Source organism: Gymnodraco acuticeps, unplaced genomic scaffold (assembly GCF_902827175.1).
Source record: "Gymnodraco acuticeps unplaced genomic scaffold, fGymAcu1.1, whole genome shotgun sequence".
Lineage (NCBI taxonomy): Eukaryota > Metazoa > Chordata > Actinopteri > Perciformes > Bathydraconidae > Gymnodraco > Gymnodraco acuticeps.
In genome coordinates, this window is record NW_022992150.1 from 2,394,058 (window position 1) to 2,416,756 (window position 22,699).

At 39.7% G+C, this 22,699-nt stretch overlaps 1 protein-coding gene across 1 annotated transcript; it reads right to left on the minus strand.

Moving 5' to 3' along the window:
• Positions 1 to 267: 267 nt before the first annotated feature.
• Positions 268 to 19,826, minus strand: LOC117538482 (transcriptional regulator ATRX-like). Its single transcript, XM_034204214.1, has 35 exons — positions 19,650 to 19,826; positions 18,924 to 19,030; positions 18,784 to 18,839; positions 18,668 to 18,696; positions 18,264 to 18,385; positions 17,877 to 17,993; positions 17,468 to 17,577; positions 17,021 to 17,088; positions 15,131 to 16,911; positions 14,961 to 15,024; positions 11,094 to 11,242; positions 10,716 to 10,892; positions 10,526 to 10,634; positions 9,241 to 9,322; positions 8,961 to 9,146; positions 8,597 to 8,735; positions 7,955 to 8,064; positions 7,618 to 7,761; positions 7,364 to 7,538; positions 7,125 to 7,262; positions 6,286 to 6,461; positions 6,066 to 6,183; positions 5,843 to 5,973; positions 5,693 to 5,766; positions 5,284 to 5,378; positions 5,059 to 5,197; positions 4,870 to 4,961; positions 4,671 to 4,776; positions 4,385 to 4,562; positions 3,593 to 3,784; positions 3,339 to 3,482; positions 3,142 to 3,207; positions 2,955 to 3,050; positions 790 to 918; positions 268 to 711 (listed from the first exon to the last, which is right to left on the minus strand). The coding sequence occupies exons 1-35, from the start codon at positions 19,667 to 19,669 to the stop codon at positions 619 to 621; spliced, it is 5,712 nt and encodes a 1,903-aa protein (XP_034060105.1). The 5' UTR covers positions 19,670 to 19,826; the 3' UTR covers positions 268 to 618.
• Between the last annotated feature and the right edge of the window lie 2,873 nt (positions 19,827 to 22,699).

Genomic DNA, 22,699 nt, shown 5'->3' on the forward strand with positions numbered 1-22,699 from the left:
AGCAGCACACACTTACATTTAAGATATAAAGGAACAAAATATGCATACGATTTCAGAGGATGTACATTTTGTAAAGATCAAGTTCTACATGACTAATTCACAGCTGAATCAGTCTTTTTAAAAGCTTTAAAAAACCGTGAACAGATATTCTCACTATTTACACCTAAATCTCCTCTACCAGATTAAAAAGGGAAATTCATACACATGGACTAAAATATCTAATTTCTAATCTTTTGTTCATTTATTAAGGAATAATCACAACTGCAGTTCAATAACAAAACAAGGTTTATTTGAAGGCATCTACTGTGAGTGTAACCATCAAACTGATCCTCAGTGGCTGAAATAGGCACTAGTTAATTTGCAAATTTTAAAAGACATTCATAGAGCCTAATATCATATCCTGCAGTTAAAGTGCTCAAAGTGTTACAAAATGAACCTGAACATTATTGACAAAAGGAACAGAAATGTTTCAATAACATCTGATACTATGCTGTTTTAATGATATGGGAATGTCAGTGCACTCAGATTTTGTGTTAAACAATCATTCAACTCACTGGTTGAGCAATGATGAAGAGCAAAGGCATAATTGTCTTTCCTATTAAAACATGACTTGCTTGTTCAAGTGTGTCCCGGCTGGGTAACAGTGGTCGCGGCCGCCTGTATCTCTTGCATCCTGCGTCTTTTCAGGATGTCCGTGATGCTGAGTGTGAGCTGGGGGGGATGTAATGGAAACGTGAGAATGGCTGTTGGTACATATAAGACATGAGCTCCCATGTAGAAGTGACTTACTGTCTGCTGATGTGTGAGAATGTCCTGATACAAGGCCTGTCTACGTTCCCGCTCCTTCTCGTCAAACACTTTCCAATTCTGAGCTTTGGTCCTAATCTCAGCCTCCGGCAGCTCGTGATACTGCTGCCGCTGAAACATCGCAAATAAATGGTTACTACACACACACACACACACGAACTTTCCTATCTGAACTGTAGCATACAGTTGGTATTGTGAGCCATGTGTATCCCTGGCTATCTGCAAAGTAATGTTTTGGGGATGTAAGGAGAGTTGTATTATGTTTGTGGGATTAGCACATTTGAGAATGGTTTGCCAATTTTCTTTTGGAAAATCTGAATAACATGTTTTCACTACAAAGATGCTAAACTATAAAAGTGGTTATGTATCTACTTCTACCATTGGTGATTATGACAATAGAAAGACACAATTATCTATACAGTATATACCAGAATAGTATACAAAATGATCAAAATCATAGATTATTTGTAGCTCTACATTTTAAATCCTTAAGCACCTCAACCAGGCTTTGTCTGTCTGTCAGCAGGATGACCAACCAACAACTGCCCTTAATGTCATGAGGCTTGTTGAAATGGTGTATCTTGGGCCAAGGAAGAACCCATTACATTTTGGAGTGGATCCAAATCCGTGCTTTTTCCATGCTCTACTATTTGTATTAGTACTTGTTAGTAAAACAATTGTATTTAATATGAATAAATCCCAGCTTTAGTTATCTTTGTTTTCATCTTTACGTTTTTTGGAGGATAAAATGTAGACACACCAGGTTACTACACTGCTCAAAAACATTAATGGAACACTTTTTAATCAGAGTATAGCATTAAGTCAATTACACTTCTGGGATATTGTTCTGGTCAGTTAAGCAGAAGAGGGGGTTGTTAATCAGTTTCAGCTGCTTTGGTGTTAATTAAATGAACAACAGGTGCACTAGAGGGGCAACAATGAGACAACCCCCACAACAGGAATGGTTTTCCAGGTGGAGGCCACTTCCTCATCTTTTCTGACTGTTTTCCACTAGTTTTGCATTTGGCTAGCCGCTAGGGTTAGTGTCACTACTGCTAGCATGAGGCGAGACCTTGACCCTACAGAGGTTGCACAGCAATATGTGACATTGCCAGAAGGTTTGCTGTGTCACCCAGCACAGTCTGAAGCGTATGGAATAGATTCCAGGAGACAGGCAGGTACTGTAGGAGAGCTGGACAGGGCCGTAGAAGCTCCTCAACCCATCAGCAGGACCGGTATCTGCTTCTTTGTGCAAGGAGGAACAGGATGAGTCCTACAAAATGACCTGGTGTGAATGTGTCCGAACAATCAGAAACAGACTTCATGAGGATGGCCTGGGGGCCCGACGTGGAGCTCAATTGGCATTTGCCATAGAACCCCAGAATTGACAGGCGCCCTGTGCTTTTCACAGATGAGAGCTGGTTCCCCCTGAGCACGTGACAGACGTGAAAGGGTCTGGAGAAGCCGTGGAGAACTTTATGATGCCTGTAATATCGTTTAGCATAACCAGTTTGGTGGTGGTTCAGTGATGGTCTATCCATGGAGGGACGCACAGACCTCTACAGGCTAGACAACAGCACCCTGACTGCCATTAGGTATCAGGATCCTTGGAACAATTGTCAGACCCTATGCTGGTGCAGTGAGTCCTGGGTTCCTTCTGGTGCACGACAATGCCCGGCCTCATGTGGCGAGAGTATGCAGGAATTTCTTGGAGGAGGAAGGAATTGATACCTGACCTAAATCCAATAGAACGCCTCTGGGACATTACGTTTCGGTCAATCCGAAGCCGCCAGATTGCACCTGAGACTGTCCAGGAGCTCAGGGATGCCCTGGTCCATTTAGAGTTTTTGCAATGGAATTACTAGCCTGCCGCATCAATTTTCCACTTTGATTTGTGGAGTGTCTTTGAATTCAGCCCTCTGTAGGTTGATCATTTTCATGTCCATCAAATGATGTGGCATTCTTTCGTTCCTAACACATTACCCAGTCCATATCAGTATAGATATCCAGCATGATTTATTTTCCCATTGAGATCTGATGTGTTTTCAAAGTGTTCGTTAAAAATGTCTTTGAGCAGTGTAGTTACTTTGAAAGAAATGGACCCTCATTTTAAATCCCCTTATTAATGAGACCTTAAATTCACTCACAACTCGTAACATGTAGTCCTCCACAGTGTGAGTAGTCATTTTCTGAAGGGACAGGAATGTCGCATTTGTATCCGCTCTGGTCTTGTTCAGCAACTCCTGTGGAGACAGTTATAAATGTCATGTGTTGTATGAAACACAAACACCATCGGCAGCACTTCTAAGAAAAGCCTTTTATCTTTAAGTATACCACTAGCTGTTCATTGGTCTTCGCATGCAGGGTGTCCTGGGTGATGGTGGCAGCAGGGTTGGAAGACTGGAAGACAGATATACATATAATCAGCACACAGTTTTTAATGTAAAGAACCCCATAGACAAGCGCATTCAGTTTCACTAAACAGAGCCCAGGACAGGATATGTAATGCTTTGCAGTGAGTTGCTCTTTACCTCGGCCTCGTACTCGGCCCACGCATCTTTGCGTTCTGCCTCACTGAGCTCCTCATCTTGCTTATGGTCCAGCAGAGATTCATGCTCGTGGAAGGACACTATGTGGTCTTTAGAGGTTTGTAACAGCTGTGTCAGGACCTTATCCTGAGAATCAGACACAAAAAGTCACTCAATACTACACATTCATCCTGTACGCCATTGTCAGACAGCTGAGTATGATTTTAGCTTACAGAACCTGAAATTAAAACAGTCACCTTTGGCAAAACAGAGGTGCTTCTTTTGCTTTTTTTAGAGTTTGGGTGGTCCAGCAGGTCCGGCTCGAATGTGTAAAGTTCAGTCAGTTCAAACAGAGTGTAGTGCCTCTCGATCTGCTGCTGATCCACCACTCGATAGGACAAAGACTGCTTGGTCACCTGACGATCATAGATCTTCTCCTCCATGGTGCCCTGAAGATAAAATGACCGTCATCATTAACGGGACTGAAAGGGTTTCAGGAAGTGAAACACAGTAGCTCTAAGAGATCTGTGTCCATAAGACATTGCTTTGAGCAGTGATCGCAAAAAACATGAACCGTTCCTGCATTTCTCAATTAACGCAAATATAAGGTCAAAGTAAGAACTTTGTGCTACACACATTTAACAAATGTATGTAGCACTTTGCTCATATGATCCCTAAATGTATCTGACAGTTCAGCTCAAGACACTAAACATTTGGACCCAAAAACATTCAATGCTGCTCTAACTTGGTTATTTTTTGTTATCAGGTGATAGCTGTAGTCCTGGCTAAATGTATGCTTTGTAAAACTTGTATAATATAACCTTTAAAGAAGAGGGAAAAACAATGGAAAATTAGAAAAAGGAAACAACATGAGGCAAAACTCAAATGAAGCATTCCTTCAGTAATTCAGGGTTGACAGTAAATGTATTTGAAATGTTGCAGTGACTTTGTTAAATAGTCACACCAGTTAATAACTAGACTAAACAAATGTCCTCCTACGTTTATCAAAACCTTAACTTTTATATTTAAACAAAGACCAGCGAGCCTACCTGAGCCAGGAAGCGGTACACAAACACCTGTTTGAGCTGACCGAAGCGGTACACCCTGTAAATGCTCTGTATGTCATACGAGGGATTCCATGAGGCGTCGAAGATGATGACCCGGTTCGCAGCGACGAGGTTGATACCAAGTGAGCCGGCTCTCGTTGAAATGAGAAACAATCGGCCACTGAAATAAATATCAATAAAATACAATCAGAAGAGAAACTTTTTAAATATTCTTATTTAAGTGTAATCAATAAAGAAAAGATTGTAATAACAGTGGGATAATCTGTACCGATCATTGGTGTCATTATTGAACTTATCAGCCCATTTCTTCCTTGACAAAACATTGGTGGAACCGTCAAGACGATAGTAATCAATGTTTTTAATCCAGTTGCCCGCTGTGAGAACAATGAAGAACGGAATAAAGGTTAAGTACCATCAAGAAGGACGTTTCCTAAATAAATATACATTTTTTGACATAAACAGAATACCTTTGAATGCTGATGAGTTTCTGGCATTGTGAGAATTTTTCAGGAAGTCCTCAATAAGGCCCAACGAGATCAATGACTGACTGAAAACAAGCCTAAAGATTCAAGAAATGGGTTTGGTTAGTTATGAGGAGCAGTCTAGATACAGTTATTTCGGAGATGAATTAGCTTTAAATTAGAAAAGACACGTACACTTTATCCCCGAGGTCTTCAGCCATTCTGAGGATCTCAAACAAGAGCACCATCTTCCCCGAGAGCTCCATGATTTCAGCGTCCTCTTCAGTCACCATGCCTTTGAACCATACATCATCTTGCGTCGGACCCCCTCGAGCTGATGGTTGCGACAGAAGAAAAATATATTAGTGTGAAAGCCACAAGGGTGGAGTACTTGTGTAAAACATTTTTTAGCTTTTTTACCTTCCAGTGCTGGAGCAGTTGTGGACACACCAGCAACACCCGCTGTAGGGCCGGCCTCGCTGTTCCCTGCTGGCCCTTTGATCGCTCTGAGTGCACTACAACAGGCAAACATTGTGTATTAAGGTAAATCATTAAATAAACTTCACAGCTGCTGTTTAAGCAAAGCAGCACACTTCAAAAGGTCCCAAATGATTTCCTTTCACATTTTGGTTTTAAGTTGATGCATTGTCTGACTACATATCTTTTTTTTGGAAGCTTTTGCTTATTTATCAATTTAGATTTACATCAGTAAATCATTTGCGACTGAGCATGGCTTTAAAAGGCACATAATCACAATCAGTCACAATATCTAAAGACGTTCATAAACCAGATATGTGATAATACTTTGTTAAAGCATGCGTAGTCTTACCTCTCAGCCACAGCACGCTCTTCATTTCTCCGCTGTTCTGCTGATTTATTTGTATTCTTACTTAGAAGATCTTTCTGTAATGAAAATCCAGTTTATTAAGATTTTAACCCCTTAACATTATTTGACACGACATGAGTGATTTTTTTTAACCTTCTTTCTTTTGCTGATGTAGTTCAGCTGAAGGCACCAGGGGTGGGTCCAGATGCGGCTGAGCACCTGAAAGTCCTTGAACAGATTTGCTCCCACCTTCACATTCACTCTGTTCCTCGAGGAACCCATAGCTGGAAAAACAAACATAATTCCAATGTTCACAATTCGATTTTTCTTGAGCTGTAATCCCTGATCGAGTTAAAATGTAGCGACAGATTCTCACCAGTGATGTTGTCGAGGTAGTAGCGGTACAACCTGTACTGATGTGGGGAGAGCCTCACAGCCAGCACGTACTCGTGTTTGGGAGGCAGAAACTGAGTCAACTCCGAGTAATCTCTTCTCTGAAAAAAAAAGATTAACACGTTGTGAGAGCTGGAAAACTGAGCAAAACTGAATGTGTACATATACAGACAGTGTGCAAGTTTCTGTATTTCTTTTTTTACCTGCACACATCCAGCCAACATTGCATGAAGCACGTGCGCTCGCTTCTTCATGATGCGGACGTCTCGTGACGTGGAGTCCGCACACTGGCCGTTCTGTATGGGGTTGATGAAGCGGTTTCTGAATTCGCCCAGTGAGCCCAGCAGATTCTTCTTGATGAAATTCACCATGCAGTGGTCTGTTGGGAATAAAATATTGTGTATCAATAGGAAGATTTTCGAAACAAAATATCCGTCAAAATGTGAGGCCTACACCTAATTTCCTCACAAGTACTGCAGGTTTAGTTTATGAATGTCCTAAATTCAGGGTGATGAATTTAGGAAGTAGCCTTGTTGGTACTTTATATGTATATATATACTTTATACTAATGATACCATTTTAGGAAAAGGCATTAAATCGACCTTTGGGGAAAAATCGGCGGCCATCTTGGATTTGAAGGTCAAAAATAGGTCAAATCATCAAAACATCAAATATGAATTCCTCGACCCATAAAGTACCAGAAACCATGTATTGAACAAATAATTGAAAAGCTCATTTTCAACCTACGGTGATGGCAGCCATTTTGGATTTAGGGCTCTAAAAAATGTTGCCTGCATTTTTGCCAGGGGCATGGGGGCTCATTTTTTGATGAAGACAAATCCACTGAGAAACGAACCTCCGCTCTTCACGGTCACGGATTTGCTGGAGATGACCCAACTACATTGAAATTGCACATGACTTCAAATTCTATTAGAAAGCGGGCGACTTCAACAACTAACCCCATTATCATAGATAAAATATACCTTCAATCATATTGTGAAAGTATGGCATTATGTAATTTGATGCAGTTGTGCAGACTTACACTCATTCAGGTTGTTTTGTAGTGGAGTGCCAGTTAGCACCACTCTCCGTCGGGTCTTGATGGCGTTCATAGATTTGGAGATATTAGAAGTTTCATTGCGCAAGATGTGTCCCTCGTCACAGACCACAAAGTCCGGACCTGTATAAAAAGACAACACAGGACAAAAAAAGCTACAGATTCAACAGCTTCAATGAGAAAAGCAATGACCCATAAACAAGAATAACTGAATAACACGCTACCTGGATCCACCAGTAGGCTCTTTATCTGCTTCCTGCTCTCCTCGTCAGCTTTCTTGGTTAGAGACAGGTTGCGGTACATCTCATAGCCCATTATCATCACGCCTCCCTCTCTCATCCACCTCTGCAGAACCCTGATTCGCTCTGGGGGATGCTTTACTGTCGTCAGTTCTGTGACCTGTAACATTTTTACAAGTGTGAAGCATAAAATGTCTCAAGCACAACATTTAGGATTGCCCATTTAATTTTTTGCATACCTTTAATTTATCCTGTCCCAAGTTTTTTTGCCATTTACTGAACTCGTTGACCCAGTTGAGGATGGTATTGAGCGGACAAACGACCAGGGCCGTTCTGAATCTTAGGTTCTCCGACAGCAGCACCGTGTGGAGGAAGGCTACCGTCTGTAAAATAACACAGGTATGAATATGAAGCATGGACAACTTACCACAGTCAATACAGAATACTTGTGTGTGATGTAAGGTGATGTAACAGCAGCAAACTACAATTATAATCAATACCTAAAGTAATTCAATATGTAATTTGTCTTGGATAAGTCAAAGCAAAGAAGAATATTGGGGGTGTGTATTTCTTCACCTGCAGACTTTTTCCAAGGCCCATGCAGTGTGCCAGTATGCAGCCAGATCCAGGAGAAGAGTTGGCCTTCTTCACAGACTCACAACAACTGTCCCAAATGAACTGGACGCCTTTGGTTGGAGAGTAAAGAGATCACAGTTAGCATGTTTTGTCTTAACACATAAATGGGACACTAAAAATTGTTAATCACAATATTTATCAGCATTAAAAAGGTATTCTCAATCCCCAAAACAACCATTGGTGTCAACCATGTGAATTCTTTAAGATAATGGGTTGTTTTTCACATGGCATAGCACTGAACAAAGAGTCCAAAAACATGTGAATAGTATCTGTTTACTTCAATTCATCTAGATCTTTTTTTAGCATTTTGGGACTTTTTGTACACCATGGAGTCATGTGAGAAAAAGAAAAACTCGAAGATTTCAAGGTTGATAATTCCAATGTTACTATTAAAAATGGCGTTTTTAACAGTTGTGGCTATATAAACCCCTCATGCCAAAAGCATTGTTCACTTTAGTCACCCGAGTGCAAATAGCATCAGACTCAACTGTATTAATCTAATGCTGTTATTGCTGTCAGCATGCATGTGCATAATAGTAAACCTTGTCCTCCTCAGTACGAGTGAAAAGAGCACAAACTAACCATCCACCTGGTGAGGCTTCAGGCTCGTCACCAGGTTCCTGTGCACCTGAACAAGAGGATTTTTGTTCTCCTTGTCCTGATCCAGGATCAGCTTGATGGTGATGGGACACGGCATATCATCATCATCTGGGATAGTTATCTGAAATACAATGATGACATTCAGCATTTCATCTTAGGAAAACCCCAACACCTATAAAACATCCTGTAAAAGTGATCATTTCAGCAACATAAATGCTCTGTACTGAGCTAAATGTCATTTATCAACAGGGACTAATGAGCAAGCCCTGCTGCAGAAATGAACTGCTGTAAAGAGCCATTGGTCATTAACAGAGTGCAGTTTAATGGTCTGCTGTGTGTTCAGTACCGTTCTCCTGTCCTTCATCTGTTGTTCCCTTTCTGCCAAACGTTTGCGTCTCTCCTCTTCCTCTCTGAGGGCTTCCAGCGTCTCAGTGCGGAGATTCATATCATCGATGATTTTGCGAATCTTTTTGCGTCCTTTGGGGGTGCCTTTACTGTCGCTGTTCTCCTCCCCTGCATCCTCTTTATCACTCTGAAAAAAACAGAAGTATAGAACAAAAGATGTGACTGTTAGACACAACTCTGGAGTTTAAGAATAATAAACGTAGTTATAGGTCAACTGCTACCTTTTCACTGTTGGAGTCAGATAACCAAATGCAGGGCACTGCCTGCTTCTCATGAGGCCTCTCCTTCCTTTGACTGGATCCTCTAGAGATGGAAAGAGAAGAGGATTAGGAATTCAAATGTACGTAACTTTTACACAGCCACATGAATTTAAATATTCGGCTTAAAATGTGCTCTAAAAGAAGTGAGATTTGTAATTTAAATGTTAAATTGTGTTGATTTTAAAGCTTGTGTCATCATATTTTGGTTGTTAATGCTCTTGGCTATTATAACAGGAATATGCATTAAACTTGCTTAGTTGGTGTGCACTAGGGGTAAACATGTACAATCTGAAATATAATTTTTACCATAATTCTAATTTGAATTTCAAAATGTACAATACGTGAGAACATAATATTATATGCAACATGTGCAAATGTTTTTTTTTTTAAAAAAGCATTAAAATGTATGGCATTACTATGGAAGCCTGTTTGTGCCACAGGAAAAAAAAAATCCTGTAAGTCATTATAATGACTTTGTTATCTCATTATATTGACTTACGATCTCATTATATTGACTTAGCTATCTCATTATATTGACTTACTATCTCGTTCTTTTGTAGCTTCCTCTGTATTGTCCGTAGGCTTAGTTTAATATTGTGTGATTCCTCCAAAACCACAAAAATGTCCTTATTTGTGAATCCGCGTCTAAAGTAGTCTTCAATTATAGTATCCATTAGTTCAGCTAAGTGTGTCCCACACACTTGCTATTGTTGCTTTGGTGTAAAGGGATGAAAGCTCATTTAAAAATTGCTCTTATATGATAGTAAGTCATTATAATGAGATAACTAAGTCAATATAATGAGATAGCTAAGTCAATATAATGAGATAGCTAAGTCAATATAATGAGATAGTAAGTCAATATAATGAGATAACTAAGTCATTATAATGACTTACAGGATTTTTTAGATTTCTTTTTTCCTGTGGCGCAAACAGGCTTCCATACATTACTGTAAATTATCTATATTATAATATTTATCTCATATCTAATGACTATTATTTTAGGATTAGTATTATTAATATTGCTTGTCGATAATGAATTACTTCCTCTCTGAGTTCCAATGTAGTGTTCAAATGTTTTCTCTTTTTATTGTATATTGTATTTTTCTTGGTCGTGTATGTTCGTTGGCAATATTATTATTTTGAAATAGATTCATTCTACGCCTGTTGACTTAAATACGTTATACAAAGATCTTGACCACTCTCCTTGAGCTACACTTTGTATCAATGGGAGCTGAAACGTATGTACCCTTTGAGTTTGTCGTCACCGTCCTCGTTCTCTGACAGACTCAGCTCCTCGCTCATCCCGGCGTCCTCCGGCTCCGACTCGTTGCTCTCAGTATCACTTTCACTATCAGCTTGACAGACATCGATATCAGATGTTAGAGCAAAGTATGAAGTTCCTGTTCAGACAGCTACGTTTCTAATGTCAGACTTACAGTTTAGGAGTTTTCTGCTGGCTTTTTGCTTGCTCTTTGGCTCTCCTGCTTCACTCTCTGCCCCAGCCTTATCAACAGGCGCTCCGTCATCCAAGGTCAGTCCGTGGCGGAGCAGATGGTGCTTGGAGGTGGGCCCATCAGACATGGCGTCAGAAGATTCGGTAGCAAAGTCTTCCCCTGCAGCAGAGATATCAACTATTATTTCCCTTTTATTAATCAACAAGAGCCATCTTTACAATCGTCACCACTTTGTTTGGAAAGAAAAATGTAATTCCACTATAAATCAATACGACTGAAATAGGATAGGAATACATGTGCTTATGAAAAAGATGCACGGACAGGAAGCAAAAAATGTGCTACTTCAAAAAACCGACTTACCTTCATCTGTTTTATTATCCTTATTGCCTTTTTTGACCGCCTGATCATCCTCCGAGTCAGATGTCTCCTGCGTCTCCTCGTCTGAAGAGATATCATCGCCCGAGGAGTAGTTGGCTTTGATTTGGGCCAAAAGCATTTTCTTTGCGATTCTTTCAAAAGTAGAAAAGAAGGAGAAGGTACCTGAAGTTCAATCTTGAGCTAGATATAGTTATACTTTATTGTTAGACAAAATCATATCTAAGTTTGATTTCAATAATACCCTTATAAGATATCTTTAGAATGAAAAAGTCGTATAGTTCATAAACTAATCACAGGTTGAATCTGGGCAGTGACCTTGATTCAATCTACATTATAAGTAAATAATAGTCTTGAAATGAGCCAGAGAACGTGCCACAACACTGGAAGATAAACATTCAGGACAGCAGGAAAAAAAGAAAACTGATACAGAGACATTTTCAAGAGAAATAATTTATTACAAGTACTCTTCACAGAAAAAGACAGTCTTGGTTTATTTTATTTTGAGGAAAGGGGAGAGATTTTCTACAATGTTTTTGCTTGCTTGAGTCTGACACTTTTTTTCATGTGAAATAGTAAATACATTGATATCTTGTTAATCAAATTGTGAGTTAAAAATCGTTTTGAACCCAAGAGAGTTAATATTCTGTTTGGGACAAACAAAGAAAATGTAGGATATCGGATACTAACAAAGAACATAAAAGTTTACTCGTAATGAAATGTAATTTCAACCACTTATAATACTGCAGTCAAGCATTATTACCAATGATCCGATACAGTTCCTGATAAGGATGTTTTAAAAATGTGAAAGGTTTATGCGTTTAATGCCATATTGTGTTTTCACCACTCATAATATGTGATGAGTTCCTCTTAAAACCCTTTTAACGCGCAAACACATTAGAGTCAAACAGCCTAAAGCACAAGCTCCAAATCATCCAATGTCCAGAAAATGGTCTGTCCCCATTGACCCGTTATCACCAAGCTACCTGCATTACGCGCACTGATCTCCAAGTGGAGTGTCCATGCAGGTCACTTGAGAAAGGATGAATAAAATGTTCAATTGGCGGAAAAATGTTCAATTGGCGGAAACATTTCCAACGAGAGTATATTGTAAAAGGTGTATTACAGAATAAGAAAGCCAGACGACAGTAGCAGTAACAGGCCAGAGCCCTGTACCTCATTTAACATGCTTCTGGGAAAAAGGACGACAAGAAAAACACTGAGGAAAATGAACACACTGCCACATGTGAATTTGACATCATGGTCATTGGTAAACGCATGCTGGGGGGGATTACAATGGAACACAGTACTTTTCACGTTTAACCCACTAACTACAAACAATGTAAACTTTACATTTCTGCTGACCATTTCTTTTTAGGATAAAGTCGTGTTATCACTACAGGTGAAAACACACTTTATTGAAAAAAATTAAATAACGGGTTCTTGCCTATCGGAGGCTACAATATCCCAGATTTAAGCGATTGTTGCCTAACAGCACTGCAATCACTGCTGTGCTGTCAGGAAATCCGACCTGGAAAAAACATAAGAAACAAACATTGATGTCATTACAGGCACAATGTGAATTTGGTCCCTGTTTGCATTACAATAGTTGTTGTTTCACAGCCCACTCTCAATTCTCAGATATACAACGTTCCATTTACATTTAAAAGCTCTGACCGCAAGTTCTTTTAACAAATCGTTTTTTATCAGTAATGCTTCAGAAAAACGCGATAGTCACTCGTAAGGTTTTAAATCTCTGTAACTAAAAATACGGTAATAAATGATTTTTCAGTTGAAAAGCTACTGTACGCTTTAGAAAAATGGTCAGCAGTAATGTATACTCTGTGTATAGAAAGTGGGGGAACACTGATGACAGCTCGAAATTATTGTAATTAACCAGAAGAAGTTTTTAAAAAGTCATTCCTCAGAACGGGGATGTATTTCAATAAAAAACGGAATAACAAAATGTTATTTCAGAATACATGTGGCAGTGGATTTTCTTCATCGTCTTATGAATGCATCTTTCTAGCGCGAGTGTGTCGCATGTTCTCCAATTTCGACGCCAATATCTCCACACTGATTGGCCTTAAGCAGCAATAATACAATTTCTTCGACCTCCATTCTGCTAGGGTGATGTAAGAAAGTATCCAACGGATATCTAGGAACCTCAGCAGATAAATACTACTCGAGGTCAAGTAGTGGAGAAAGATGCCTTTGTTATTTGAGTAAGCCTACCCAAGAGAATCTATCAAAGCAGCACCGTCAGAGATACACAAAGACACAGGCTCTGAAAAATCAGCCCTTTGAGAACTGCTATAGAATATTACATATACGCAAAAGTACTTGTTACTACGCATTATCGACTCCAGTGTCATATGTGATCTAGTTTCAAAAGAAAAGAGGCATACCAGGAGCATTACGTCAGAATAAGATGTACTACTCATCATGATTAAGTGTATACCAGAGCTTTGATGTTGATTCCCTAAAACCCCCCCGCAAAGCACTATTTAACAATCCAATTAGGAAAGCCAGTCAACATGTTGGTGTGTAAAAGGATTTATATTATATTGTAAAAAGTAATAATAATTGTTTATTGTGTTTTGTGTCAGCCTTTGGGTGTTTATTACCATAAATATCTTCTAGAGAGAAATGTTCCCCAATGCTTGTGTTTGCTTGACAGTGAAAGCAGCTCCATAATGTATCCTGAGATTTCCAGGAGTTCATGATACCACCATTATTGTCTCAATGAACACTAAGTAATACATAAGACTGACTTGTGTTTCAACACTGGCAATAATTACAAGCCCATCCATGAAATAAGTGAAGCTCAAACAATGTGTGATATAAGAATGACAAAGTATATTTTTGGCTGGAATAAACAGGCTTTAACAGGACGGCAATTGAACTTTTGTGAGAAAAGCTTGAAGTGCATTTACAAAGCCAGGTACATATTCAGATATCTTAACAACAATACTTTTGCCATCTTAACAAAAAGATCCAGACATCATAATTAACAAATGATATCTCTGATCCATCAAGGATTCCTTACAAAAAATACAATCAAAAATATGTGTTTCAAGGAGAAGAATGAAAGTGTTATACTAAAATAAATTGTAAATTTACTTTTTTTCTTTGGTTAAATATGTGCAGATAATCTGTCAAATGTGTCAAACGTAACACTTCACCAGTGAATAACAATTTATCTAAAATTGCTCCTCAATGGAGTACAGTTCTTTGTGCATTCTGTAATGACACGGAAGAATCGACTGGAGGTAAAACTTTTGAAAATATATATTTAAATACCGTCATCATAACAGGTTGAGCTGTCAGCTCATTCCTCTTCAAAAAGGCAAGGTGCGCCAAAGGCAAGGTTTCCCCTTTTGTTTAAGTCTAGTATGCCGTGAAAAGTAAACACGGTGGTGTGAGATGTAATACTTATTATAGAAATGTAGGTAAATGCATCTTAAGCATTTACAGTCGTATCATTGCACATCAAATTAAACATAGATAAGAATTCTTTGCATGATCTATATTAAAAATGCAATACAATTCAAGTTCAAATAAAGTAGACAAGCAGAGTACGTTACTCATCATTCACAAGATTGTTCCAGGCCGGTTCAGTTTCAGTGCATCACAAAATGGGTCATGACGTTCACAGTGTACCTCTAGCGTGTGTATTTGAAGGCTGGGATTCGGCTGCAGCTACGTTTTGGTCTTGTTTGAATAGGCTGCAACTCAGTCTTAATGACCTGGGTGTTGCTAGCTTTTGCACAGTGTTCGGGTATTAATGTTGTCTGCCTTTCACAACTAGGGTGTTTTACAAACTCCACATCCTGGCTTTTTGAACCATACCTATTTTCTGGATCATCATCATCTTCTGCTGCCCACGAGGGCCCAGAGTGCTCCTCGTCGTCTCCTACAAGAAACATTCATTAAACATTAGCTTTCCAACAGAAACTGGGCAAACAACTATTTACAAGACATACTGTATATTTAAATAATATATGTATTATAGGACTCACCAGACGATTGGTGGAATGCTGCTGCCCCCAGTAAGGCCACATCTTCAGTGATTCGCTTCATCTTCTGATCACTTCCTTCACTCCCGGTCTCTTCGTCATCATCTCCATGTTCGCTTGATGAGGAGGAGGACTCCATTGCTTTCTGGCGGGATTTAGCCTTAGATTTTCCAGCCTGTATCCCAACTGGCTTTTTAGGCGATTTTTCATTATCTCTTTTGACGAGGGGAGACTTCCCAATTGGCCTCAAAGTATTCAAGTGTTGCATCTTCTTCTGCGAGTCTTGATCATCGCTAGAGGAATCTATCCCGCTTTCTCTTCGTGATTTAGTTATTCTATTACTCGAGTCTGATTCTGAGGAGCGGTCTAGCATCTTGCGTTTTCGACGCATGCTCTCCGGGGAGAGCGGGGAGTTCTTTGTTAGCCAAAAGAGACATTTCTTGGCCACCTTATTTGATGCTTTTCCACCGTTCTCATCGCTCTGGGGTTCATCTGAGCTTTGTGTCATAGCAGCTCGCTCAAGCAGAGCTACAGGGACTTCATCGGAGTCAGAGTCGTCTCTTGCTCGGCTCAGACTTGGTTCTTCAGTGTTTTTGGCAGGTGTTTGGCTGGAGGTTTCCTCAGGGTCAGAATCACTGTCACTGTCTGCTGCTGAAAGAGACTCTTTGGACTTGACGCCACTTGGTCGTCGCAAAGGTGTCGTCTTCAAGCGGGGAGAACGTCTATTGCCATGTTGTTCTTCTGGGTGTGGAGATGCAATAGAGATGTTGTTGCTTATCTTGCTGTCAGCTTTAACACCTTTAACACATGGTTTTTCATCTTCTGATACATTCTTTCCCTCTGATGTGTTGTCGCTCATGCTGATGTCCTTCTCGTTCTTTGGGGCACAAGAGGATTGCTCCTGCTCCATTGGTACAGGAGTAAGTTGAACTACTAGTTTTTTAGTCATGTTAATCCCGCTTTCAGAAGGCATCTGTGCACTCTGTGTGGCTTCACGTGAATCTGAATCCATGTTTTCACCGGGGCAGGCACATGCAGTCCTCCTGTCCTTGAAGCCTTTGGAGTCAGAATCATAATCTTCTGTTTGTTCGGCTGCCAATTTCCGCAAGACACTCAAACACCTTTCTTCAGAGCTTTCCGGCTCTGTGCCTGAATCTATTACAGGTTGTGCATCGAAGTCTTCACTAAAGAACTTTTCCCAACAGCTCATGACATCCACGTCACTGAATTCTTCCTTAAGGCTATCCTCAAGTGCTGCAAGTGATTTGCGCAATCCTTTGACTACTGACAAAAAAGAGTTCAGGTGCAGCTTGCGAACCGTAGGTGCTTTTTTGTTTGACGTCACAGTATGAATGAAATTGACAAATGTCCGGTTTAAGATGTTTGTTGAGTCCACTAAATGTTTAGCTTTTTTGGTGATCTCCTTGGAAATCTGCAGTGTGTTATAGTTGAACACCACATTCCCATCCATACCAGTGTGATCCCATTTATCCAAAGGAATGTTTTGTTGTAAGTGTGGCAACATGTGGTAAAGTTGAGATTTTTCCGGCTCTACCCTGTTCCTTTTGCGCTGCTGAAACCACATGTTCTCCATGTTCTCGAGGACGCTGTCACAGGCCATCACCAGATCGCAAAGGGGCTCACGGCTACAGACATAGCAGTACCACTTGCTTTCCAAGATGCCTGAAAGCTCCTTCCTTCCCAAATTTCTTAGAATGCACTTCTTGCAGAAGGCATTACTACAGTAGTCACAACATATCAAGTTGCCTCCTTCAGCACACCATCTGCAAGAGGAAAAATACATAATTCATGCTTTTGATAAAAGCTTAGCAAAAGGTAAGTAAATGAACATGTTAATACTTCAGTAAAAATATGAAATATAACAAATCATACCTGCATTGCTCATCCATTCCATCTCCATCCTTACTGATGTCATCACTTGAGTAATACTTGTAGCAAGACTGACCAAAACAAAGAATATGTAACGAAAGAGGGTTACAGACAGCTTTGACAAATAGCATATTAAAGACAATAGTACTGCAAATTAGAAATCATAATTGATATGTATATTCTTGTAAGCAATAATCAAATATCACTGGTGGTTATTTTAAAATATAACATTCAAATACAGAAATGTTTTTGGCAAATTCAACTTAATAAAGTCATTGGCAAGTTTATAGACACCCACCAGATGTAAACAACACTCAGGCAGAAAGTAATGACGTCATAACATGAAAAATTATGAGCTGCTACACAAAAAATGAAGAAGACTCCTTAAAAGTAATGACTTAAAGGACCCAAATAAGGACTTGATTCTGTTGTATAAATAAGTGGACTCACCTTGCAAATAAGAACGTTCAGAACTGGATGTCGGAAGAAGGAATCTCTTTGGAAGTGGTTAACTTGTCTGCCACAAGCGGTGCAACTGACAATTTCCATGTGTTCGCCACCTATAAAAACAGAGCAACAAAATTGCTATTATAACAGCTTGAAGGGTTTAAATTAAAAGGGTGTAAGAATGAAAGTCAAATATCCAGTGATGTCTCTCACAACAAGATAATCATCAAGCCACATTTAGACACACAGTGAAATGATTTTTTAGTTCGACTTTGACAGTTTTTTGTCAAAAGACAATCATTGCATGAGTACCACAACAAGGGCAGCTTCTTTGTTTCTCAAAGAAATGGATGCCCGGCTTATAATGAAGTGATGTGTTATGTTGTGACAACATCAACCAGTAGCGACTGACCTCCACGTCTCCTCGAAAACTCTCTCCGTAGTACGCCTGGTTTCCGGCTGCGAAACTCAGGACCCCTGAAGTCATCTTTCCCATTGTCAACAGGTTCAGGCCTCACCAGTACAGTGCCTGTAGATGTAAAACATTGCACCAAAAACATCAAACTGAGTCCATCGTGTAATTACAGGGTACAAAGCTAGGGACAGGCCTAAATACTGTTAACCCCCTACAGATAGTAAAAGACAAGAAACCACATTAACAATGACAGATTGTGGTTCTCCTAAATATTTGTTTGTTGTCAGCAAGAATAAATACACATAGTTACGAAAGAGCACAACAAAAAGAAAAAAAACGGTTTACGTCCCAGCAAGCTATATAGGAAAAAATTGTAAGACCAACCTTTTGGTAATCTAGTGATATCAGGGTGACCATTTGCGTTGACTCGTAATTCCACGTCCTCACTTGCATTCGAGTCCCCTGATTCATCCAGTCCAGAGTGTCTTACGACAACAGATGGTTTTCTGTAATAACAGGGAAACAGTAAACCTTTTAATCCTGGGGGAAAACAATATTTCCCTGATGTAGACAAAATCATCAATATCTTTTAACCTGATTTATTGGACTATTGCTTCTTTATGTCTACATTTCAAGTTCAATATCCAGCATTTTTAGAATTGAGCTACATTCAATATATTGGCATTAAATATGGGCTGTTTGGTATTATATATTATATCTGTGCTGGCAGGGTATACATTATATAATCATTTAAATATACTTTCTATGGTATAAAAATGCAAGCTCACCTCCTTGAGTATTTGGTGTCTACTCCTGCCTGCAAAGCAAGACAGTTGATTAGTTTAGTTGTCTCTCAGAAATGTTCAATCAGTATATAGTACCTTGTTTAAGCAAACAATTGTACCTGTGTTGCAGCACGAGTTTTTGAGTTTCCCACAGAACATCTCTTGTTTGTCAGTCCTGTAAACCAATTATGTATTATGATTATAGAGCATATCAATATGATGAGTAACTTTCCTCATAAGATTACGTCAAAAGCTGCACCATTAGCATCCTCTGAGGTTGGTGGGCCATTGCTGTCCTCAACAGGAGAACTAGCCAAGTACTCGTGCAGTTTGTTGACCAATACATTCATCTTGCTGGTCTTGGTGCTACAATCAGAGGAACAAAGATCATGGTTATGATAACTCGATAGTTAGATGTGGCCAACTGGTTAATCAGAGATCTTGTTTTAAAAGAGTACACCTCTACTATTACAACTGCAACATTTCAATTAAGGAAAAGGCACTAACTCTGGTCTTATGGATCTTCATAAGAAACACTTACATGAGCGAATGGAAATGCAACACCAACACAAACTACAGCCTAAAAGTGCAGTCTAATAAAACATCCTTTAAAGAAGACTGTTTTATAAGACTGCATTTGTTTAGGGTAGGTGTAACGTTTCAACCAGAAAAGCAACTGCATGACGTTATCATGAGCTAGGCTAAAATGTTACGTTAGTTATTGTAGCAAAAGCTACACACATAGCTAACCATAACATCACTGTATCCTCTGAGACGTCAACAAAACCAAAATGTTTAATGCAGATGGCATTAGATGCTTTGTAAGCCACTTCAAGCAATACGTTATTTAATTTAGCTGCGTACTTAACTAGCCTCATCGTTATCATTGCTGGCTATGTAGCCGTTAGCTGCTACAGCTAGCTAGTTGCTAAGCTACCAGGCTATTATAACATGTTATGATGTTAGACAATCGCAGTTATTTTACCTCAGCATTGCAGCAGACATTTCTTGTCGTAAGGGAACAACCGAAGTCGTTCAAATTTTTATAGTTTCATGATACCAATGTATTCTGGTAAAATATTGGCGCTCAATCTACACTCATCCCCATCGCTACCTAGAGGCAGAGCCATACAATACATGGCGCTGCCTAGAGGAAAACTATAAAAAGGCACATCACCAGGGGTGGCTGCGGTCGAACAGTACAAACAGAACAAGGGCTGCGGTAGAATTTAAAAATACAGGTGGCTTAGATTTTTTTCCTAGTTGTGAAGGAGAATTATTTAGGGGAAAATAACCGTGGTTAAATAAATAAATAACACCATATGTAATATGTTTGCCTAACTTGTTAGGCCAACACTTCTACCATTCAGACACAACAACTCAGTAAACACCCTCAAAAGTTGACTTTATTTGATGGTTTTACAGTAGGATAGTGAGCTTAACGTTCATATATCACCTCTTGGTTTAACATCAAACATTAGTGTGCTTGCACTAACAAGAAACCTAAAAACTATTATGTTTCTCTCCCCCTTTCTAAATAAACAACACTCTGTACATTATATCACTTTAATCACCAATCTGTGCAATTTAGTGACATCTAGCGGAGTGGTTGCATATTACAACGGACTGAATGTATTTCCATTTCTGCTAATGAATCCCCCTAACAAAGGAATTCTGAAATCAACAAACTAGACTTTAAATTCAAGCTTAAAACACTTTTGCTCTAGAAGAATTTTCTTGCATAGCCTTCTTGCTCTCAGTTTACAGTATTCATCATCCACTCAGTGTCTCATATTCCATTATTCTATTGACTGCTGCCAATAAGACATTTTCTAAACCTCTACACACCATTGGGTATTAATTGGCTTTCTTTTTTTTAACTTTTGGGTCAAATGACTTTCTTGCAGCCCTATTATATAACCCTACCGTATTATACATTTGGTTTATGATTCACAAAAACTGCTGTTGTTCCTGGTGTCACAAATTGATTGCCTAAGAGGCAGTCTCCTTTTCCCCTTCCACACTCTATATTAAAAAGTATATACTTCCACACAGGACAGGCAGAAGCCCAAACATATACAAATACATACATGAATGACCGCTCAAATAAAAATGTTTTGTGTTTTGATGATCTATATTCTCATTCCTTTAATTTTAACTTAAACTCATGCAAGCCATTAGTTGATACAGACAGATCCCCATCTGTTGTTATTTCCTTTTTAAATGTTACAATGAACAATAAGCTTCAAATATAATTTAAAGTGTAGGGGAGAGTGGGGTAATTTGTGCCAAGGGGCAAGTAGTGCCACCCCTGTTATCTAGAAAACCATAGAAGAAGTTGGTCATGTGACCACATATTTTTGAAGAGGCATCCATTTCGATCATCCTGCAAAGAAGGGAGTCACATGGCTTGAGAGGTAAGCACATTTAAGTTAAAAAAACAATTTTTTGCCCTCCAAAGTAAAATTTCTATGATCAAGGTTTTTTGATTGCTGTGTTTGAACAATTTAGACAACTTTAAAAACAGTTCACACATGTTTTAGTGCTTTAGTAAGCTACGCCATGAGTCTATACAGTTAGCATGATGCTAGCTCAAAAAAGCTGGGGGATGCATTTTTTTCAAAATGGTGGGCTTGGGGTGATTTGTGCCAAAGGGCCTGGGGTAAGTTGTGCCAGTGGCACAACTTACCCCAATTTATGATTATTTACTATATATTACTTTATTGTATTTTATTGTTATTGTACATTGTATTCTTACATTTGATCACTAAAACTATGTGACATTCTTAATTTTAGACCAAAATCCATCATGCCACGCACATACAAAAGGAAGACAGACAGGGTTTCAACTCCTCTTGAGGAGTTGGAAAGAGCAGTGAAAGAGGTGCATCTCTCTCTCTCTCTCTCTCTCTCTCTCTGTCTCTCTCTCTCTCTCTCTCTCTCTCTCTCTCTCCTCTCTCTCTCTCTCTCTCTCTCTCTCCTCTCTCTCTCTCTCTCTCTCTCTCTCTCTCTCTCTCTCTCTCTCTCTCTCTCTCTCTCTCTCTCTCTCTCTCTCTCACCCACCCACCCACACCCTGACTAGGTAACCTGGCAGCCTGGCGAGAGGGCACAGCATCTCTAGAGGGTCTTCTGTCCTCTGACATTTACACACACAACCACATCCAAGTATGTTAAAACTGCTTTAAACGTCTCTGATCATCAGCACTACCTTTTATTTCATTTCAGGTACAGCTTCCCTCCACACATGATGTACAACATGGATGAAACTGGTGTGACGACAGTGCAGACACCCAAGCAGGTTGTCACAGAAAAAGGGAAGAAACAAGTGGGTTCAGTAACATCTGCTGAAAGAGGAGAGCTCGTCACTGTGGCCTGTGCAGTAAACGCCACTGGAAATGCAGTCCCACCCATGTTCATTTTCCCGCGTGTCCGCTTCAAGGACAGCCTCCTCAATGGATCACCAGCAGGTTCCATTGGTCATTGTACAAAGTCTGGATGGATGAATGAAGACGCCTTCCTCATCTTCCTGAAGCACTTCATCCGCCACACCAACTGCTCAACCGATCACCCAGTCCTGCTCATTCTGGACAACCATGAGTCTCACATCTCACTCAAGTCAGTGACAATTGCTAAAGAGAATGGGGTCATTATGCTCACCCTGCCACCTCATACCTCACACCGCTTGCAACCATTAGACAAAACTGTCTATGGACCACTCAAAACCTATTATAACCGAGCGATGGATGGGTGGATGCGATCACATCCTGGGCGAACCGTATCAATCTATGAGGTCTCGGAACTTGTGAAGCAAGCGTTCCTCTCTGCAATGTCACCAACAAACATAACCTCAGGGTTCAGAGCAACAGGCATATACCCTTTCAACAGGGACATCTTCCCGGAAGAAGACTATGCACCATCAATGGTGACAGACAGGGCAAATCCTGTCATTCTTCCCTTGCCAAAAGCCACAGAAAGAAAAAAAAAATGTGTAAGAAAGAAAGTGAAAACAAGAATCGTGACCGACACACCTGAGAA